General features: G+C 45.3%; 1 protein-coding gene across 1 annotated transcript; it reads left to right on the forward strand.

Annotated features, from left to right (window-relative positions):
• Positions 1-5,465: 5,465 nt before the first annotated feature.
• On the forward strand, positions 5,466-13,211 carry FAM110C (family with sequence similarity 110 member C). The gene is made up of 2 exons (XM_050753553.1): positions 5,466-6,548; positions 10,367-13,211. The coding sequence occupies exons 1-2, from the start codon at positions 5,603-5,605 to the stop codon at positions 10,384-10,386; spliced, it is 966 nt and encodes a 321-aa protein (XP_050609510.1). The 5' UTR covers positions 5,466-5,602; the 3' UTR covers positions 10,387-13,211.
• Positions 13,212-19,332: the final 6,121 nt, after the last annotated feature.

The raw sequence follows: 19,332 nt of genomic DNA on the forward strand, positions 1-19,332 counted from the left end.
TTTTGCATTAAGATAACTAGAACAAAACAAGGCAATTAAATAAAGATGTCAATTTTCAAATCCCTCAGCTTAAATTTAAAAAGGTAAGGAACCCATCCATCAATAATTGGAATTGAATAATTTTGAAAGAAACTTTTAATTTAGCTTTCACATTAGGTTCACGGATTTGCCATTACCTGTATGTGGAAAGAGATGTCAAGTTCACAAATAAAAATATGAATACTATGATTAAATTTTTGATTATGGAGTGAAGCTAAAACATGAAAACACAGTGTTATAATCAAAATCATATTGTAATGCATTTTAATACATTTCATTTAAAGAAGTAGCTGAAAAGCAGAGATGTTAATAATTTACCAAGAAAATACAAATATAAATCAATTGACAAACTTCTCTGGGTTACTTAATGTCAGATACTCTGCTAGTTGTTGGGAATTCAAATACGGAAGAGTAAAGGTTCTGGCTTTGTGGAACTTACATATAATGTGGTGGGAAAAAATATTGCATAAAGCTTTAAAAACAATACACCTGATAGTACCACACAGGCTATCAGTTTCCTGTGAGTGGGGCTGCTGGACAACTTTTAGGTGGAAAGAAAGAGCAGGCAAAGTGGAGAAAGCGTGAAGTTGAGCTGCAGGGGTGTGTGGATGGAAGCAGGCGTCATGGAGGAGGATGGGGTTAAGTTGACACGGGAAAGCATCACCACCAACACAGCTTTGAAACTTCAACGTGAAAGTATTTGAATACTTTCTTCACTGTATTCATACAGTGAAGGTAATTGTTACCTTATTTATTTATTTGTTTATTTATATATGGCTCTGTTGCCCAGGCTGGAGTGCAGTGGCATGATCTTGGTTCACTGCAACCTCTACCTCCTGGGCTCAAGCAATCCTCCCATCTCAGCCTCCTGAGTAGCTGGGACTACAGGTGCTTGCTACTACACCCAGCTAATTTTTGTATTTTTTGTAGAGACTGGATTTTGCCATGTTTTCCAGGCTGGATTCTTAACTCCTGAGCTCAAGCAATCCACCCGCCTCAGCCCTCCAAAACGCTGGGATTACAGGCATAAGCCACGTCATCTGGCAATTTATCATTTCTTTGTACTGAGAACACTAAAAATTCTCTCTTCTAGCTATTTGAACATATACAATAAATTATTAACTGTAGTCATTCTACAATGCTACAGAACATTAGAGTTTATTCCTCCTCTCCAGCTATAATTTTATATCTTAACCAACCTCTCTATCCTCCCCCACTACCTGTCCCAGCCCCTAATAACCGCAGTTCTACTCTCTACTTCTGTAGGATCAGCTTTTTTAGCTGATATGAGTGAGATCCTGTGGTGTTTCTAGAATTCCCTCTTTGTCTTTCACTTTTGACAGTTTGACTGTAATGTGCCTCAGAAAGGACTTTTTAAGATTAAATCTATTTGGGTGCCTTGAGCTTACTGAATCTGAATGTCCATATCACTATGGACCCTATGGAACTAGCATAGTTTTCAATTATTTCATTAAATGATTTTATTTCTTGTCCCATCTCTTTTCCTTCTGGAACTCTTATAATGCAAAAACTTTTTTACTTAATGGTGTCCCATGTGTGTCACATAGGCTTGTTTCATTCTTTTTAATTCTTTTTTCTTTATTTTTCTCTGATTTCTGTATTTTCATATGCCTGTCTTCAAGTTCAGAAATTATTTATTTATTTATTTATTTATTTTGAGACAGAGTCTCTCTCTGTTGCCCAGGCAGGAGTGCAGTGGTGTGATCTTTGCCCCCCGCCAGGTTCACACCATTCTCCTGCCTCAGCCTCCAGAGTAGCTGGGACTACTGGTGCCCGCCACCATGCCTGGCTAATTTTTTGTATTTTTAGTAGAGATGGGGTTTCACCGTGTTAACCAGGATGGTCTCAATCTCCTGACCTTGTGATCCTCCCACCTCGGTCTCCCAAAGTGCTGGGATTACAGGCGTGAGCCACCACGCCCCGCCTCAGAAATTATTTTTTATATTTTGATCTACTCTATTGTTGAAGCTCTCAACTGCATCTGTTCTTTTAGTCATTGAATTATTCAGTCCCAAAATTTCTGGGCTTTTTGATGATATTGACTTCTGTTGAATTTCTTATTCAGATTATAAATTGTTTTCCTGATTTTATTTCCTGAATTTGTTTTCCTGAATTGTCTATCTTTGCTTTCCTGCATCTCACTGAGTTCCCTTAAGATCATTATTTTGAATTATTGTTCAGGCATTTCATAGCTTTCCTTTACTTTGTGGTCTGTTACTGGATAATTATTGTTCTTCTGAGGATGTCATGTTTCTTTGCTTTTCCGTGTTTCCTGCATCCCTATGTTGATTTCTGTGCATCTGATGGAAGAGTTGCTTCTTCCAATCTTAAGAAGTATCTTTCGTATGGAAAGACATTTTCCTGTAGATGTATCCTTAGGTGTCAGTTGATTAGGGTGCTTTGGCTTTGGTTCTGGGTGGACACAGTCATGTACTCTTTGTATGATTTATTTTGATGTAATCAACATCGGCAGTGTCTGTGAGCATCTCCGTGGCCTAAGTTGTGGTTGTTTTTGGAGGCTATGGCATGGCTTTGCTGGGGATAGGAATGCAAGGCAGGCTGGTCTTTGAGCCCTTGGGCATCACGTATGGATGCATGATGGCTCCACCACTAGAAGGGACAGAGTCACTGGTAGGGGTGGTGGCAGGCCACAGGCAGCCAGTCCTTGGGTCCTTCCATGGTGCGAGCGAGCACATGGCAGTCTTGCCACTGGAGGGGCAAGGGCACCAGCAGGGGTAGCACAAGCCCTGAGCAGGTGGCTCCCAGGCCATGGGGAGCATACATGGTGGCTCCCTCTGCTGTGCTTAACCACCTGTTCCTTGAGATGTAGGGCAATGTGTGGGCTTGGGTGCCGAGGTCACAGCTGCGGTGCTAGATCCAGCTGGTGTGGTGACATTGCAGCCCTTCGGGTAGATGTTGGAAGGTTATCACCTGGGCCCCAGGGATAAGGAGATGCAGGAACTATTGGTTCCATGGTGATATGGTTTGGCTGAGTCCCCACCATACAAATCTCACCTTGAATTGTAATAATCCCCACATGTTAAGGGCGGAGCCAGGCGGAGATAATTGAATCATGGGGGCAGTTTTCCCATACTGTTCTCGTGGTAGTGTTATGGAATCTTTGAGGTGTTGCTTTTTCTGGCCAGAAACCTCTGTGGCTGGTGGCATCTTTGCCCAAGTTCTTGTCCTGTGTCCAGGAAGAATGAGGTATACAGAAAAGGGGAGGGTGAGCAAGAGGAAGAGAAGCTTTATTGAATATTAAAACAGCTCGGAAGAGACCCACAGGGGGTAGTTCCTCTCTGTAGGCACGTTATCTCACTGAGTGTTCCGTTCTCAGCAGAGAGGTGACCCTGGAATGGGTCTCTGCAGGCAGGTGGTCCCATCATCTCTGCATCTCTCAGCAGAAAGAAGGGTATATACTCAGTAATGGTATTGCTGGGTCAAATGATATTTCTGGTTCTAGGTCTTTGAGGAATTGCCACACTGTCTTCCACCGTGGTTGAACTAATTTATATTCCCATCAACAGTGTGAAAGCGTTCCTATTTGTCTGCAGCCTCGCTAGCATCTGTTGTTTCTTGACTTTTTATAACAGCCATTCTGACTGGCGTGAGATGGTATTTCATTGGTTTTGATTTGCATCTCTCTAATGATCTATGATGTTGAGCTTTTTTTCATATGTTTTTTTGCCACATAAATGTCTTCTTTTGAGAAATGTCTGCTCATGTCCTTTGCCCACTTTTTAATGGGATTGTTTTTTCTTGTAAATTTAAAACAGAAATTTTTACAGGTGACAAAACAAAGAACCTGGAATGTTTGTTACCTGTCCAAAGGTAAACTGCGGACCTTGGCTCAAATTCCAGAGGTCCTGTATTTTGCAGTTCTCTCTCTTAGAAGTGCTGCTGTTGTCCATGAAGTAGTACAAATTAGGAAAAGAAGACACTTTGGGCTAAACAATTAAAAAGGTTTTTACCTGTGACATAGAGAACAGGCTTGCTGAGCAAAAAGCAGGCTGACTTTGGACCTCAAGGCCCCATCCTCCCACATCCTGCAGGAAATCATCTGTGGCAAGCCAGGAGCTCCCCCTTTCTCTATCTCTGTCCCTCTCTTTCACTCCCCACCCCTGCATTCTTCCCTCTCTTATCCCACTCTCTCCTTTACTGGCCTAGACTCCTTTTCCTATGAGTCTTACATGTTCCAAGGAGGCTGTGTGGGCGGTCTGGCTTTCAGAAGGTGATATATTGTTGCGCTACTATCCCTATGAGATTTTGCTTCGCTGGGGCTCAAGGAGATTAAAGACCCCCAAGGCCCACTCAGCACCACCCTGCTGCAGTCCTCTCCTCGTTGGTGAGGTGTTCGCGCCCACTTTGGGGGCCCATCTGCACCTGCTGTGCTCCCTGCCTCCCGGCTGCTGCTGCTTGGAACGTTCAAGCACAAGGTTGAAAGCACAGCCTGTTACGGAGCCGTCTTCACAGACGCGATAACGTGAACATTTCACATGTCTGAGAGATATCTTCAGTATTCTGTCCAAATTTTTGAAATAATGGAATTTGGGAGATATTTTATCTTAGACTCTTAGCATTCCTAGGCTGATCCACTGCCTGGTGAACTCGTGGTTTCCCCGTTGCCTCGGTTACAGTAAAAATAGCAATGATTCTGGGCACTTGGCTGGGCTTCTTCCAAATCCGCTGAGCCGCGCCTGGGCCCCTGGCCTGCCCCACTGCGAGTCCCAGCTCGGTCCTGGGGCCTGGCCACGCCCGCTGCCGGCCAGCGACCCAGTCGGACCCAATCCAAGTCCCTCCGTTCTTGCCACCCACCACGTAGGCTGATCCTGGCGTGCGCTGCGTGTTCTTTCCTCTTATGTTCTATTCCTTTCTGTTAATAAGAATATGACCTCAGGTAGAGAAAATTAAACAGTCAAGTTCCCAAACAAGATGAGGTGACTTTAAGAATTCAAAGGATGTGATGCACCTGCCCGGGGGAGGTGGGGGGACGTCCCCGCTGCTCCCCCTCCCCGGAAATGCCTGCGTCCAGCGGTGACCTCGGGAACCTGGGGCTGAGTGAGTGGGGGTTCAGAGCCTGCTCGCCCCAGCGTCCTCCAGGCGGTTGGCAGCGCAGCCAGAAGGTGAGGCGGGGCGGGGACGGCACCGGGCAGGAGGTGAGGGCGGGGACCCCGGACGCTAGGTGAGGGCGGTCGCTGCACCCGGGGAGCGGCGAGGGAGGCGGGCCCGGGCGGGAGTGAGGAGGCGGGGACGGGCGGGGGCGGGCAGGGATGCGGGGACGCGGCCAGGGCGGGGGCACTGGGCGGGGGCGCGGGCGGTGCCAGTCGAGGTGGCGATGAGGTCGGGCGGGGCGGGAACTGGGGAGATTCGCCAATCGGTGCGGACTTCGGTTCTCCCCAACGCCAGGCCTGGGCAGCTGGGCACTGGTGCGCCGTTCGCCACCCGGCGCGGACTTCGGAACCGGCCCGAGGACTGACTGGCTCTGCCACTCCAGCGCGTCTCCGCTGCACCCGGAGCGCCGGCCGGTCCATTCCCCGCGAGGATGCGCGCCCTGGCGGCCCTGAATACGTCGGCGAGAGAGCGGCTCCTTCCCCGGGACCCCGCGGCTCCCCGGGACCCCGACGCCGCGCGGCCGGCGCGCAGGAGCGCAGTGGAGAGGCTGGCGGCGGATCGCGCCAAGTACGTGCGGGGACGGCCGGGGACTGGCCGGGGCGTCGCTTCCGAGGGCAGCGGCCCCGGGGCGATCAAGTGCCCGGGGAACGACCCTGGGCCCCCGGCCCGCGCCCCCGCCCCGGTGGCGCGCAGGGCTATTGCGCGGAAGCCGTTGAGGCCCGACTCGCTGATCATTTACCGGCAGAAATGCGAGTTCATGAGGGGAGCGGGCGCCGACGGCCCCAGGGCGAGCCTGGTGAAGAAGCTCTTCCAGGGGCCGGGGAAGGACAAGGTGCCGGTGCCCCGGACGGGAGACGAGGGCAAGACCGGGAACCCGGAGACCGTCCCGACCAAGCCTGGCGCTGCAGCGGACCTCGCGCCCCCCGAGACCCCAGCCCCAGCCGCGCGCTCCGCGGCGCCCTCCAGTGTCCCGGCCGCGCCCCCTGGCCCGGAGCCGCGGGTGCTGAGGCGTCGGGGGCTGCAGCGCTCACAGTCGGACCTCAGCTCCCGCTACTCCGCTGCCTTGGCCGAGTCTGACACCTTCTTTCAGTACTGCGGCCTGGACCCCGAGGTGGTGGAGGCCCTGGGGAGGGAGAACTTCACCGCGGGGTCGGACCGTGTGACCCTCAAGGTGCGCAGCGTGAGCGTCGCCACCTCCGGCAGCGGCTTCTCCCGGCACAGCGGCGGCGACGACGACGGGCTGCAGGAGGAGGAGCTGATTGAGCAGGTGCCCAGCACCACTTCGGTCATCGAGAGGAACGCCCGCATCATCAAGTGGCTGTACACCTGTAAGAAGGCCAAGGAGACCCCCAGCCAGGAGCAGAGCAGGACCCGAGGTGTGTGCTCGGAAGGCTGGGGCGGGGCTGGCCGTGTGCGGGGCTGGGAGTCCTGGTGAGTGTGACCGAGCTGGGCGATGGCCAGTTACAGCTGATGCTTAGAACTGAGTGCGATTTTGAGCTACAGTGTGAAAGAGACCCAAGAGACAGACGCAGAGGCTTGTGAGTTGAGCCCGCGCTGCTGAAGAGCAGAAGGTACCAATCCAGGTACCTGCAGTCCAGGCCCTTAGGAGACTGCTGCGTCTGGCTGCCTGGAAAGGCAATTCTGCAAATTAACATGTCCCATTTGACTTATTATTGTGAAAACAGGAGGAATCCAAAGTGCTGCCAGAAAGCAGTTTTACACCCCTAGTATTCTTTCCTGCGCTGAAAACAGCGTGAGAGCCCTAGTTCCTGAGTTCATTGACCTGTGCTGTGGGCGGTCCTGATGTTTGATTGGAGCTGACCGGTCCACCTGCAGCCCTAGGTAGGCGCTGCTGTGTTACCTGGAACAGAAAGGAAGGCTCCCTGCACTTTCCTGGAGGCCTGTGCTGAAGTGGTAAGAACTTCTCTACAGGATCTTGTCAGCACTTTGGCATTCACTTAGCAACAAAGATCTTTATTTGGCTAAATTTTATTTAAATTGTTTTGAGAGCTTCAGTTTTTTAAACTGGGGAAATTGGACTGGATTGTAACTAGAGTCGATAGTTTATTCCCCCCGATGATACTACAGGAAGTAACTTCCCTTTGGACTACCAGTAGTGCAGGATTGACCTCGAGCTCTTTTTGCTTTTCACTGGGGAACTAAGGAGTGCTGGTCCTCACTGTTACCCTGCCCTTCCCTATGGGCATCTTGGAAAGTAGTGAAGAGAAAGTACCTTTTCAGGGCTGTCTTTGAGAACCAAGAATTTAAACATTGCAACATCTTTTTTTTTTCTCTTACCCTTCAATGACAACTTGCTATAAGTAAATTTTAAAAATCATGAGATGAAGTTATTGTCTGCCATTGTGATAAACTAACGGAAGATGCATGGCAGCCTGTAGAGTTTGGGGGAGGCTGCCCAAGAGATGTTTGCACAGGGCTCACCTATGCTCGACAGCTAAAAAAATCTCCAATAACTTCTCTGGCTATGACTTTAGTATAGACATGAAAATTAATGAGAAGAAGTTAATTTATTCTTTTTCTTGAACTCAGAAGGCTCAGGACTTAAGTTCTTCCTTATAATTTATAGAAGATTTGTGTTTTCCACTAGCCTAAGTCCCCAACAAATATATGTAGGCAAAGTTCTAAAAAGCAAACAAACATTAATTGGTAGTTTTCACAGATTGTCTTTTAGATCTGAGATGAATGAATGCTGGCAAGGGTATTTCCATGATGGCACCATATTTAGGGCAGGAGCTTTGGAGAGTGGCCATGGTCCTTGGAGGGACACTGTCTGGTGGAGAGAGCACTAAACAAGAATTAAGGGCCTGTCTTATGTTAGCAAGTGATTCCTGCACTATAGACCAGGCTTCCTTTGTCCATAAAAAGAAAGGAAATAGGCAGATGGTTTTCAACCTCTACATTTTCTAGTCTGTGTAGTAATAACCTGTGTTGCAAGATTGAAACCCAGAAATGGAAAACAAACAAACAGAAAGTTGTCCATTGAAATACGTGAGAAGTAAATTTATGAATAAGCTCCCTCCAGGTAGCCAGAGCATGTGCAGGCAGTAGGTAGACTTGGTGGTATAAATAGTGGTGAGCTAATAATATGGCATAAAAATGAAACCAAAATAAAACCTGACAACATAAAAATAAAAGCAGTCTGCTCTGATCCCTCCAGACCCATGCTGGTTCCCATCTCGAATTAGCCAATGTCAAAGTAGTGACCTGAATGAGAATTTCATTGACTTCATAGACTATATCCTAAAGACCTTTTAGGCTTGAACCTATGACAAATATAAGAAGTTTAGTTAGCCTGTGAGAGCTTTCACTTTTGTGACAAGGAGACATAGTTGAAGGAAGAGGGAAAGGGAGAGCAGGTTTGGGAAGGCACTAAGGATGGAGGCAGGAAAAAGGCCCATGGGCTTCTTCCTCCCCTCATGTCTCCCTCCACCTGAATCCCATTTGTTCCAGGCTGGAGACAACAGCAACTGTCTTCTGAGAAGTTTCACATTATTTCTCAGAGTAGGGGGGACAGTCACACAGAAGCTGCCCTAGTTTTTATATGGAATTGGAGTCACCAGCACTATAAAGATTTTCTTTACTAATGTACTTCCCTAGACCCAAGACAGTGTTGTATCTTTGAAACTGCAACGCAAAGACTTACTGCCTGGCTACCGGGGTTGAGGGTATGAGGAGAACACAGTTGCCTGAGCTTTCTCCAGATCACTGGAACAGTGTCTGCTCATGACCTCAGCCCCTTCACAGCTCCCCGCCTCCCAGCACTGGTGTTCCCACTGGAGGAGACCAGCAGGGAAAGCCAGGACAGAGTGTGAACACCTGGCCAGTGGGGCGGTCTTCTGACTTGCCGCAGAAGTCTCTTGTTCTGAGACCAGTTCTGCAACTTCTGGAAGATGTGGAAGCAGGAATATAAACTGTGCTTTTTCTGCTGAAAGTTATAAGGATTCCTTTTAGGATTTCATGAAAGATTCAGAAAACTTGAGATGAAATAAGGCAGGTTTTCTAAGTGAAAGAGAAAACAGATATGTTTAATCTAGAGGTTTTTGTCCCCTTGGTAGATAGAGATTTATAAATTATAATAAAAGTGTCTCAATTATAATAGAACTAAAAAAGTTTATAAGTTTCTTGCCCTGTGGGGTAAAGATAATTGCTTTTCAAAACTGAGACTATCAGAACTGGGCAATGACTCGTATAATCTGCACACAAGTCCTCTGGGAACCCATGAGTAGTAGTTGGTTGTATGTGAGTCATTTTGGTATTCTGTTTCCCAGAGCTTAGTTTATGAAAATATCTATTTTATCTGCTGTGATTTAGTCATCTTCCTGTCTTTCAATTTATCAAACTGGGGACTTGCCAAAATTTAGATCTTTCTGGTTTTCTGTTTTGCATAGAATATATAAGTTGCTGCTTTTAATACTGGCATAAATAACTTGTTCTTTGGGAAATTAGGGATAAGACATTGCTTAATTTCAAGGCAAAAATGTTCAGACAATTCCACAGCTATCTTCACATTTATCCTTGATGCAAAGAAGAAAGAGGTACCTGTAGAAGCCCACTGAAAGCTCCTGAAACAGAGTTGTGTTCATATTTGCAAAGATGCAGAAGAAATAAACCCGGGACATCCCAGCTTTCTTTTCCTTTCTTCTTTGACTATTCTGGGAAGTTATGCAACTAGGAGCACATTTTTGGCAAACAAGTGGCTTGAGTAGCCATAAGGCCACTCTTCCCTGTCATGATCCGCACCTGGGCCTTTAAGAGATAATGGTGTTTGAAAAGGGAGGAATCTGTCTGCCCTCAGATATTTAGTTCGACTGCCTGCATTGCTTCCTATTTTGTTGTCCAATGCTGTAGTAGTTAGCACTGGCCTTACCAACATTTAAAGAAGTTTTCTTTACTGCCCTATGAGTAGTTGGAGGCAAAGAGAAATTTTTAAAGCCCTGAAAAAGGCCTGCAGGGAGATGGAATTTCTTCTGCCAGAGAAACGAGATGATAGCTGTATTTAATAAAGTTACTGACCTGTTGTCAAAATTTAAAATGCAAAAGAAGATGTTTCAAAATACAGAGAATGTCAAAAAACAAAAACTACAGGGACCAGACCAGTATAATGTTTAGTTTTCATTGTACTAACTTTTGTCTAGACTAGAGTTGATTCACTATTTTTTCTTTAACTCCTCAGGAAGCAAACCTTCCCGGTGATGAAGACTTTTTGAAGGATTTCTTCGGTGACTTGGGATCCCAGGACCATTTGGCCAGCGTGCCTAAGTGACCACATGATTGCTGTTTTACCAGGAATACAGCATCCCATTGACAAAGCTTAAGGGCTCTGAGAAGGTTTAAAATACTACAGAGAATATGGGAACACAGACCTTGAAATTTAGCTGAGGTGTAACAAGCTGAAGCTCTAAGAGGCATTTTCCTTGTTTGAGGTGAAACTAGTGTTGCTTCCAGAGGGCAGCTGGAAACCGTAAAGCTGTTTGGAAATCTTTTTGACTGACTTGGTGACAAAGAGGTACTGTGATGCATTTTAACAATATCTAAGTTGATTTTTTTTTTAATCAAGGAAAATGAAAACCAAGCATGAATGCCATGGCATGTACTCCTTTTGACCATCCTGGGCTGACCAGCATCATTTAAATCAAAGTAATCACAAAAAGGCATATTCTGCTTCAATTCTGTGGCCAAAAGAGAGTAAACACACACACTCACACACGCTGACCCCAGTTGCCAGAGCATTACTGCACTATAAATGACAGTTAATTCCCAACTCTACTACTGTTTATCTTATTTAACAAGTCAGAAAGCACTTTTAAAATAACTTGAGGGCTACAAGGTCATGCTATTAATGTCATTCTCCATTTGGGGTGTAGGCATGTGGAAGTACCCATTAAAAGATAAGTTAGTGTTTAAATACTGATAAACAAAACCCTTTTTTGTAACTGGACAGTTTCTGGAGAGTTGGCAGAAGAATCTTGGAGTTTCCTTTGGTCAGATGAATACAACATTTCACTTTTGCAGCACTATTTAGAATGTACTCCATAGTTCTCTTGTTCCCAACTTCCAAAAAGAACAGAAAATTTTGGTTTACATGGAACACAGGCATCTGAGGCAGGACCTCTTCACTGCCCCTTGATCTGACTCACACCTCCACATATGACATATCCAACCCAAATTTGACACCAATTCACTCTTTTCTGCAAAGGACGTATTTTGAAGCAAGGGACAGCCTGAGGGTGGCTGGAATGAGAATGTTGATGGGGGTTACTGGATCCCTAATTCTGAACTTGCTCATGACACCCAGAGTAAATAGATTCAGATTCAGAACCTTCTGAGAAATAACCCAAAGAAAATTTGTTACCCAGCCAATTCTTCGAAAACTTTGTATCAAAATATATCTTTTCAAGAAGAAAATCATTAGAGAGAAGAATGTGGAGGGGAGAGAAATGAGTTTCTCATTGATATGATATTTTGTTAACCATTTCATTTTGAATTATTCAAGTCTTGGTTAATATTGTATTCTATTTTTGTAACTATTTCACCATGAGAGTAGGTTATTGGGTTACTAAATATTTATTTTCACACAGTTATTAGTCTTCAGATAGTTTTATTTTACTTCAGATGATTTTAGTTTTTATCAGTATAATTTTAAATCATGTTTTTCTTGGTCATCTCATTGTGTATATTGTATAATTGGATTTTCATTGACTGCAAGTGGAGTGTCTGCCACTCCATTAAGTACTCAGTACTATAGTGACTTGTTTTCAAATAAGTCCCAGATACACATTTAGGGAGTCTTTGCTGGCCACCAGATGTACCTGTCTGAATATAGATTCTGTCAGGACAGCAGGTCCCCTGATCTAAGAATTTTCCCCAAAGTTTGCTCTAAAAATGCTGCTATTTTGCTGTTCACTATATTGCACTTAGTTTAAAAAAAAAAAAGATAATGTTAAAGATGAGAGCAGTTTTTTAAATGATCTTTTCATATACCCAATTCCCTTATTTTCAGATGTCCCATTAATTTTATATATGAAAGCTTTAAGTAAAAGTGTGTATGCCTTTCTACTGTCAGAACAGGATGGATGCAGCCTGGGGTGGATTTATTTAAGATGAAAATGGTGCAGACTCACCATTCACATCACAGGTGAAAAATATAAAAACAAAATGGTTTCCACTAAAACCACCAAGATCTTTTAGAGATGTTTGCACCTTTGGTGGTGGTACAGGAAAAGAAAAGAATTCAGCTGGAGTGAATTCTAGAAGTAGATATCAGAAAAGGGGCATGAAGAACAGGGGAACTGGGTGGCATCAGACTCCTAAAGAAGTGAGTTAATTTTCCTTCCCTTCCATTCAGATTCATGCCACGGCTCCATGTCTTCAGTATGTGTAAGAGGTGAGAAGTTCTTTCTTCAGCCAGGGGCGGTGGCTCACACCTTTAATCCCAATGCTTTGAGAGGCCAAGGTGGGAGGATCATTTGTGCCCAGGGGTTCAAGTCTGCAGTGAACCATGATTGCACCACTGCACTCCAGCCTGAGTGACAGAGCAAGACCCTGACCCTATCCCTAAAAATATATATAAAAAGTAAAACTAAAGAACTTCTTGCCTACACCTGAATTACCCCAATTTGCTGAGTGACTTTGAGAAAAATTAGACTGTTTAGTTCAGTCTGGATGAAAAGCTTGCGATTGCTTTCCACGAGAATGAGCAATAGTGACAGCTGCAAGGTACTGTTATTTGTTCATGAAAGAATGACAATTTAAAAAAATGTAATTAAACATAATGGAATGTGTTAAACTGCTGGGCACTGAAACTGACAAAAAGGAGGCTTTATTGAACATTGCCCTTTTTCAGTTGGTTCAAAGTTCAGCACTGTGGTTATCATTGGTGATGCCAGGAAACATTAGTAGACTTTGACAATTGCTTTGGTAGTTTCTAAACAGAGTTTTTTTCTCTACACTATTTGCAACTGGAGTGCAATATTGTATATTCTGTATTAAAGAAATAAAGTATTTTTATCATTTATTAATACTAATTTATGAGTTTGAATAATGAGGCAAAAAGTTGAGATGAGAGTCTGCTCATTACAGTTCCTTGCCTTCTGTTTTCTACCATTCTTGAGTGTTCTCTCATCAGATTATCAGTAGAAATGAGGGGAAGGCATTCCAAGGCTTGTCCTGGGTGAGTTGTATGGCACCTGAAATCATCAACTTTCCTCAAGATGAAATGCAGTCAAAGCAATTTTGAATATTCTGAACTTTGCTTTCCTTCAGTTGTGTTTAATTGTTTCACCAGTCTTTTGCTTAAAATATTTTTCTTCGTGTTTTATTAACATGGTCATTGAAAATGGGCACAAAGATACAAACAAAAGCACAGTTTGTAATCTTTCTCATCAGGAAATTAAGTGAAGGCAGACTCTTCTTGTGTCGGGTTTGCTCGCAGTGTGCACCAGGCACTCTGAGGGTGTGGAGGCTTGGGCAGCCGGTGAGTCATAGAAGCCTGATCGTCCTTCTCGCTGCCCTGGCTGAGCCCGTCTTGCTCAGTCTTGCAGTGGCCTATGCCTAACCCTAGGTAAGAATCCAAAGATAGGCTTGCTTTATTCTTATTTTTAGTTTTTATTTTTTTCGGAGTCAGAGTCTCACTGTGTCGCCCAGGCTAGAGAGCAAGGGAGCAACCTCAACTCACTGCAACCTCCGCCTCCTGGGTTCAAGTGATTCTCCTGCCTCAGCCTCTTGAGTAGCTGGGATTACAGGTGCCCGCTACTATGCCCAATTAATTTTTGTATTTTTAGTAGAGACAGGGTTTTGCCATGATGGCCAGGCTGATCTCAAACTCCAGATCTCAAGTGATCCACCTGCCTCGGCCTCCCAAAGTGCAGGGATTACAGGTGTGAGCCACTGTGCCCGGCCAAGAGGGGTTTTCTTGAGAAGAAACACATCACTTCTTTATTTCTGTGAAGAATATGGACAGATACCCAGCCTGCTGTAGAAACTCTCTTATTGTACCTGTTCAGAAACGGTCCAAGCATTGGGTGGTGTGGCTTATGTTGCAGAGCTCAACAGCAGCTGCCTTTTCCTTCAGGTAAACTTGGGGCTTGCACAATGCTTGGGTGGTTACACTTTGCACTTTCATTGATGAATCAAATAGATTTATATTCTATGTAAATGTTCCAGGTTACAAATACTAAACACGAAGGAAATTGAGTGTCTCAACCAAGACCTTATAATATTGGTCTTGGAAGTAGCATGGAGCAGCTGACGGGAGGCAGCACAGAAATCCCAGAACATGTGCTGCGGTCCAGCAATGGCTACTTAATTTTCTCTGCTACAATGCCTCAAATTCTACAATTGATTGTCATCTTTTGTTGTCATTGTTGTTGTTTTGAGATGGAATTTCACTCTTGTTGCCCAGGCTGGAGTGCAATGATGCCATCTAAGCTCACTGCAACCTCCACCTCCCAGGTTCAGGTGATTCTCCTGTCTCAGCCTCCTGAGTAGCTGGGATTATAGGCATGCACCACCACGCCTGGCTAATTCTGTATTTTTAGTAGAGACGGGGTTTCTCCATGTTGGTCAGGCTGGTCTCGAACTCCCAACCTCAGGTGATCTGCCTGCCTCAGCCTCAAAGTGCTGGGATTACAAGTGAGCCACCATGCCCGGCCAATTGTCATCTTTATATTATCTCATTAAAAGTTGTGTTAAAGTTGACATGTGATCTGAAGGGGAGACTGTATTAAATCACTAATAACTATTAACTTTAGGTCAAAATAGCATATTAATTTCCTTAGAAAGTGAGAATCTGAACCCCAGGATCAGAGTGGAAAGACCTGGATCCTGGCTTCAGTACACCCTGTTGATTACTCACTGTTGAGCTTAAGGAGGACTCTTAATTACAAGTGCAAGAACAGGAAGCAACAGAATTGTGTAAACCTAAATCTACTGTCCGCCTTGTGGTATCAAAACAACTGTGCTATTTATTCAATAGTAGCTTGAATCAAGGCTGTCACTGATGACAACACACAGAATTCACTCACACGCATGTATCGAGGAGCCAAATACTGCACAAGGCACTGGGGGTTCACCAAACTCCCTGCCATTGATTGATGACTTACATTCTAGCAGGGGGTCAGATACTCAGTAAGGAAATGATACATAGATAATACATAGATGGATGATAGATGACAAAAATCAAGGAAGGGAGGGAGGAGGGAAAGCAAAGTGAGGAAATGTCATGAGCAGTGCCATGAGCCTGATTGATGAATTCATGTGAGCCTATTAGTTCATGGTTTCTATTTGATGGCCAATCTATCTGGACCATAAATGAAACCCAAAGTCCAAATCATATAAAGAGAACCAAGCAACAGAGAAGGATAACATGCAAATTGTAAATGGCACTTTTTTCACTGAGAGGTTAACTTTAGTCCCTGGAGGTCTTTCACCCTGAAGCTTAAAGCTTTGAAATCTAAACCGAACAAAAAGCAGAACACTCCACAAACGAATCTGCAGCCTGTAGCCTTTATCCGATTACACGGTCATTGGTAAGAGGCTGCGCCCTTCCTTCGGCTTTTAGAAGGAGTCCACTGCTCAAACTTAGGGAGAGAATAAGAGGAGTCAACATTGCAAATAAATGGTGACTCTCACAGGCTAGAGCAGGCCAGCTGGGAAGTGGAGGGGTATGTTTTCCCTACGTGGGCTCTGAGAGCTGTCTCTCAGACACACCCTTGGAGGCAAACAGCAGGCTCAGGCTGGACAGATGTTATCAGGACCCGATAACCTGTTTTCTCAACCTGCTTGGCAAGTCATTTCCACAGTTTAGAAAGGAGGAGTGTCTGCCAAGTGCCCCCCAGTCCTCTCATGCCATTTCCCTTCCAGGTGCCTGAGGTGCTAAGGAGAGACAAATGTAGGCATCTGGAGAGGTGGGCAGGTACGACTCAGCCAGGACCAGACTGTTATGGCCAACAGTGGTGTTAGAAATCATGACATTCAACCCTCATCTCCTAGGAGGAACCTAGACCCAAAACTCACACAGCTGCCCAGTGTGCCAAGGCCCAGGAGAGGACCCCTGCCTCTGTGCAGTGTCCATTTAGGGGAGCCCTGCCTTGGGTAGGACAACATTGGCAGGGTGGCCAGCTTTCCCTATTTGCCCAACAATTTCTAGTTTTAACACCAAGTCCTGGGAAAACTCTCCTTCTCCAGCTAGCTGGGAAGGCTACACGTTCCTAGAGGAAGGCTTGACCAACAAGCGTCTGGATGGCCTGTTCTTGACTTCACTTTAGTTCCCATTTCCTGGGGAAGCTAATGACAAAACTACTGTGAGCACTTGAGCATCTTCAGTGCTTGGTCTGGCAGTTTTATTCTTGCTCTAAATTAGGGCAGCTTAGAACATTGCCTCCTTGGTGGGGAAGACCATGTGGTCAGGATTGAGGACAGTTAGAAGTTTCTCTGATATGGGCCAGGCGCGGTGGCTCATGCCTGTCATCCCAGCACTTTGGGAGGCTGAGGCGGGTGGATCACCTGAGGTCAGGAGTTTGAGACCAGCCTGGCCAATATGGTGAAACCTCATCTCTACTAAAAATACAAAAATTAGCCAGACATGGTGGTGGGCACCTGTAATCCCACCTACTCAGGAGGCTGAGGCAAGAGAATCACTTGAACCCGGGAGGCAGAGGTTGCAGTGAGCTGAGATCACACATTGTACTCCAGCCTGGGCGACAACAGGAAAACTCCGCCTCAAAAAAAAAAAAAGTTTCTCTAACATGAAGTACGTGGATGGAGCCAAGCTTCAGTTCTGCACCTGGGAGGACCTCCCTGGAAGAACCCCGAGAAGAGACTTGTCACACTCCAGAACGGCAGAGGAGAGTGGCCCATGCCAGCAGGGAGCCAGCACACCCTAGGCATGTTTAGTAACAGAAGCTGTACAAGGGCTTTCTGTTGGTTGTTCCATGTAATTCCATGACCACCTGCAAGGATCAGAGGTGTGGAGAAATCCATTACCTGCCTAGGTCAAAGAACTAGTAAGTAGAAGAGTGAGAATGTGAACCTAAATCTGCCTGGCTCCAAAGTCTGCTCCATTCTCTCTCTGTGCTGGTTTATGAGAACAATTTAATGCCAACCAGAATGCTTAAGAAGATGCCATAACTTCTCAAGGGAATAACTGATTCAACAGATCAAAACCCAAACGCGTGGATTCTGATACAAAATGCCACTCCAGAATTACCTGAAGTTCCCACGTTACCGGCCACTGAATGACTCAGGTGACATGGAAGTACCTTGATGATAAGAATGCAACCCCAACATCACACACACACACACACATTTTAAAGCAGCATGTAAATTTTCGTGTTGCAGGAAAGGCCATCATGGTTCAATTTATGTTGATAATTTTATATAAAATGGTATGTGTTTTAAGAATAGTAATAAAGAGAAAATCTGAGGGAAAGCAAACTATTCCGGAGAGCTCAGGGCAGTGCTGGCTAGGGCCACACTGTGGCAACCTGCTGAACTGGCTGGCGGCCCATTTGCTGGGTACAAGTTCCACTACAGAGTTGTAAATTTCAAGTACAACCCCCTTTTGTGTATCATGGAATTCTAAGTCTGGATTCAAAGTCCAAGACCTTTTGGCTCACCTCAGAGACGTCTAGAAGAACTATGATTATTTCAGTTGTGGCTAACATCGATTTTAGGTAAATGGGAAATGACCACAGGTTGTAAAAAGAACAGGAAATCCTTTAAATTTACTTTGAAGTACTGGAAAGTTCAGCACAGCTTAAGTTCTTTGGGTTTCTTTCCAGCAACAGTGGAAGAAAAGGCCAAGACATGCACATTCCAAATATCTACTTGCAGATTCTTGCGTGTGTTCCAAGGCTACACAAACATTATCCTTTTACAGGTGAGAAGAGAAACTGAGCCAACTGTCAACAATTTGACCGTGCAGGCAGAGGCAGGAAGGAAGCGTTACTCACCTTTTCCTGGTGGTTGTGGGTTGAGTGAGCAAGTCTAGCTTGAAGGCCACAGGAAGTTGCTGCCTCCCTGCCGGCATTACTCAGCATTACACACCTAATGCTAACCCCTGTCACAGGGTACACCGATGTGGTCACTATGGCCAGTGTTCCTGATGCAGTGTCAGGAACATTGTTAGAGAGCCACAGGTCCTTCTCCAAGGAAGAACATTTTCTAGCAAATATGCATTTGCAACAGAGATTAAACTTGGAACTCTGAAAAGGAGTGTCAGTATCTGTGTACAAAGTACTGTGGGTACACACTGAAGTCGAGGCTCATAGAAGCCAAACATTTTAGGATCATGGAATCATCAAGTAGGTCAGAGTTATATGCTGAGGGACTATTGACCTGGAGCACATTAAATGCCACTCAGTTTTTTCATCCGTTAGAAGGTGGCCATGAAGACTGGAGGATGGAGATGTATTTAAAAGCACTGAGCACAAAGGAGGCACCCAATCCATGGTAGTAATTATTATTCTACCCTTATTAGCCCCCTATGGATTCAATGTATACCATTCACTAGTTTGTTTAAATAATTTGTGAACCAGTTTATATTTTTCAAGTTGCCATATGTTTTAGTCAGGGTTCTCCAGAGAGTTAGAACCAATAGGATATATATCTATATATCTATATCTATATCATCTATATCTATCTATTGAGAGAGCGAGAGAGAGAGAGAGGGAGAGAGAGAGATACATGTGAAGGGATTGATTAGGGGAATTGGCACACTTGCTTGGAGAGGCCAAGGAGTCCCACGACAGGCCATCTGCATGCTGGGGAATCAGGGAAGATGGTAGCATGGCTCGGTCCAAGTCCAAATTCCTCAGATCCAGGGAAGCAGATGGTGTAACTCTCAGTCCAAGGCTGAAGGCCAAAAAGCCTGGGTGGAGGTTGGAGGTCACGGGTCTGGAGCACTGGTGCAAGTCCTGGAATCCAAAAGCCAGAGAACTTGGAGCTCTGACATCCAAGGGCAGGAAAAGAAAGGTGCCCCAACTACAGAAGAGACAATCAGAATTTGTCCTTCATCTGCCTTTTTGTCCCATCCAGCCCCCCAGCCTCTATTGAGGGATGTTAATTTATGGCATTGTAAAATGTACTACTACAGATCATTTCCAGTAGATGTTCAATAAATGCTGGATGAAGACTTCATCT

Source organism: Macaca thibetana, chromosome 13 (genome assembly GCF_024542745.1).
Source record: "Macaca thibetana thibetana isolate TM-01 chromosome 13, ASM2454274v1, whole genome shotgun sequence".
NCBI lineage: Eukaryota > Metazoa > Chordata > Mammalia > Primates > Cercopithecidae > Macaca > Macaca thibetana.

What these genes read in the sequence shown, in the direction of transcription:
- FAM110C (XM_050753553.1), top strand. Translation starts at nt 5,603, where the DNA reads ATGCGCGCCCTGGCGGCCCTGAATACGTCGGCGAGAGAGCGGCTCCTT. An exon ending in GGAGCAGAGCAGGACCCGAG is followed by an intron (nt 6,549 to 10,366) that starts GTGTGTGCTCGG and finishes TTAACTCCTCAG; the next exon opens with GAAGCAAACCTTCCCGGTGA.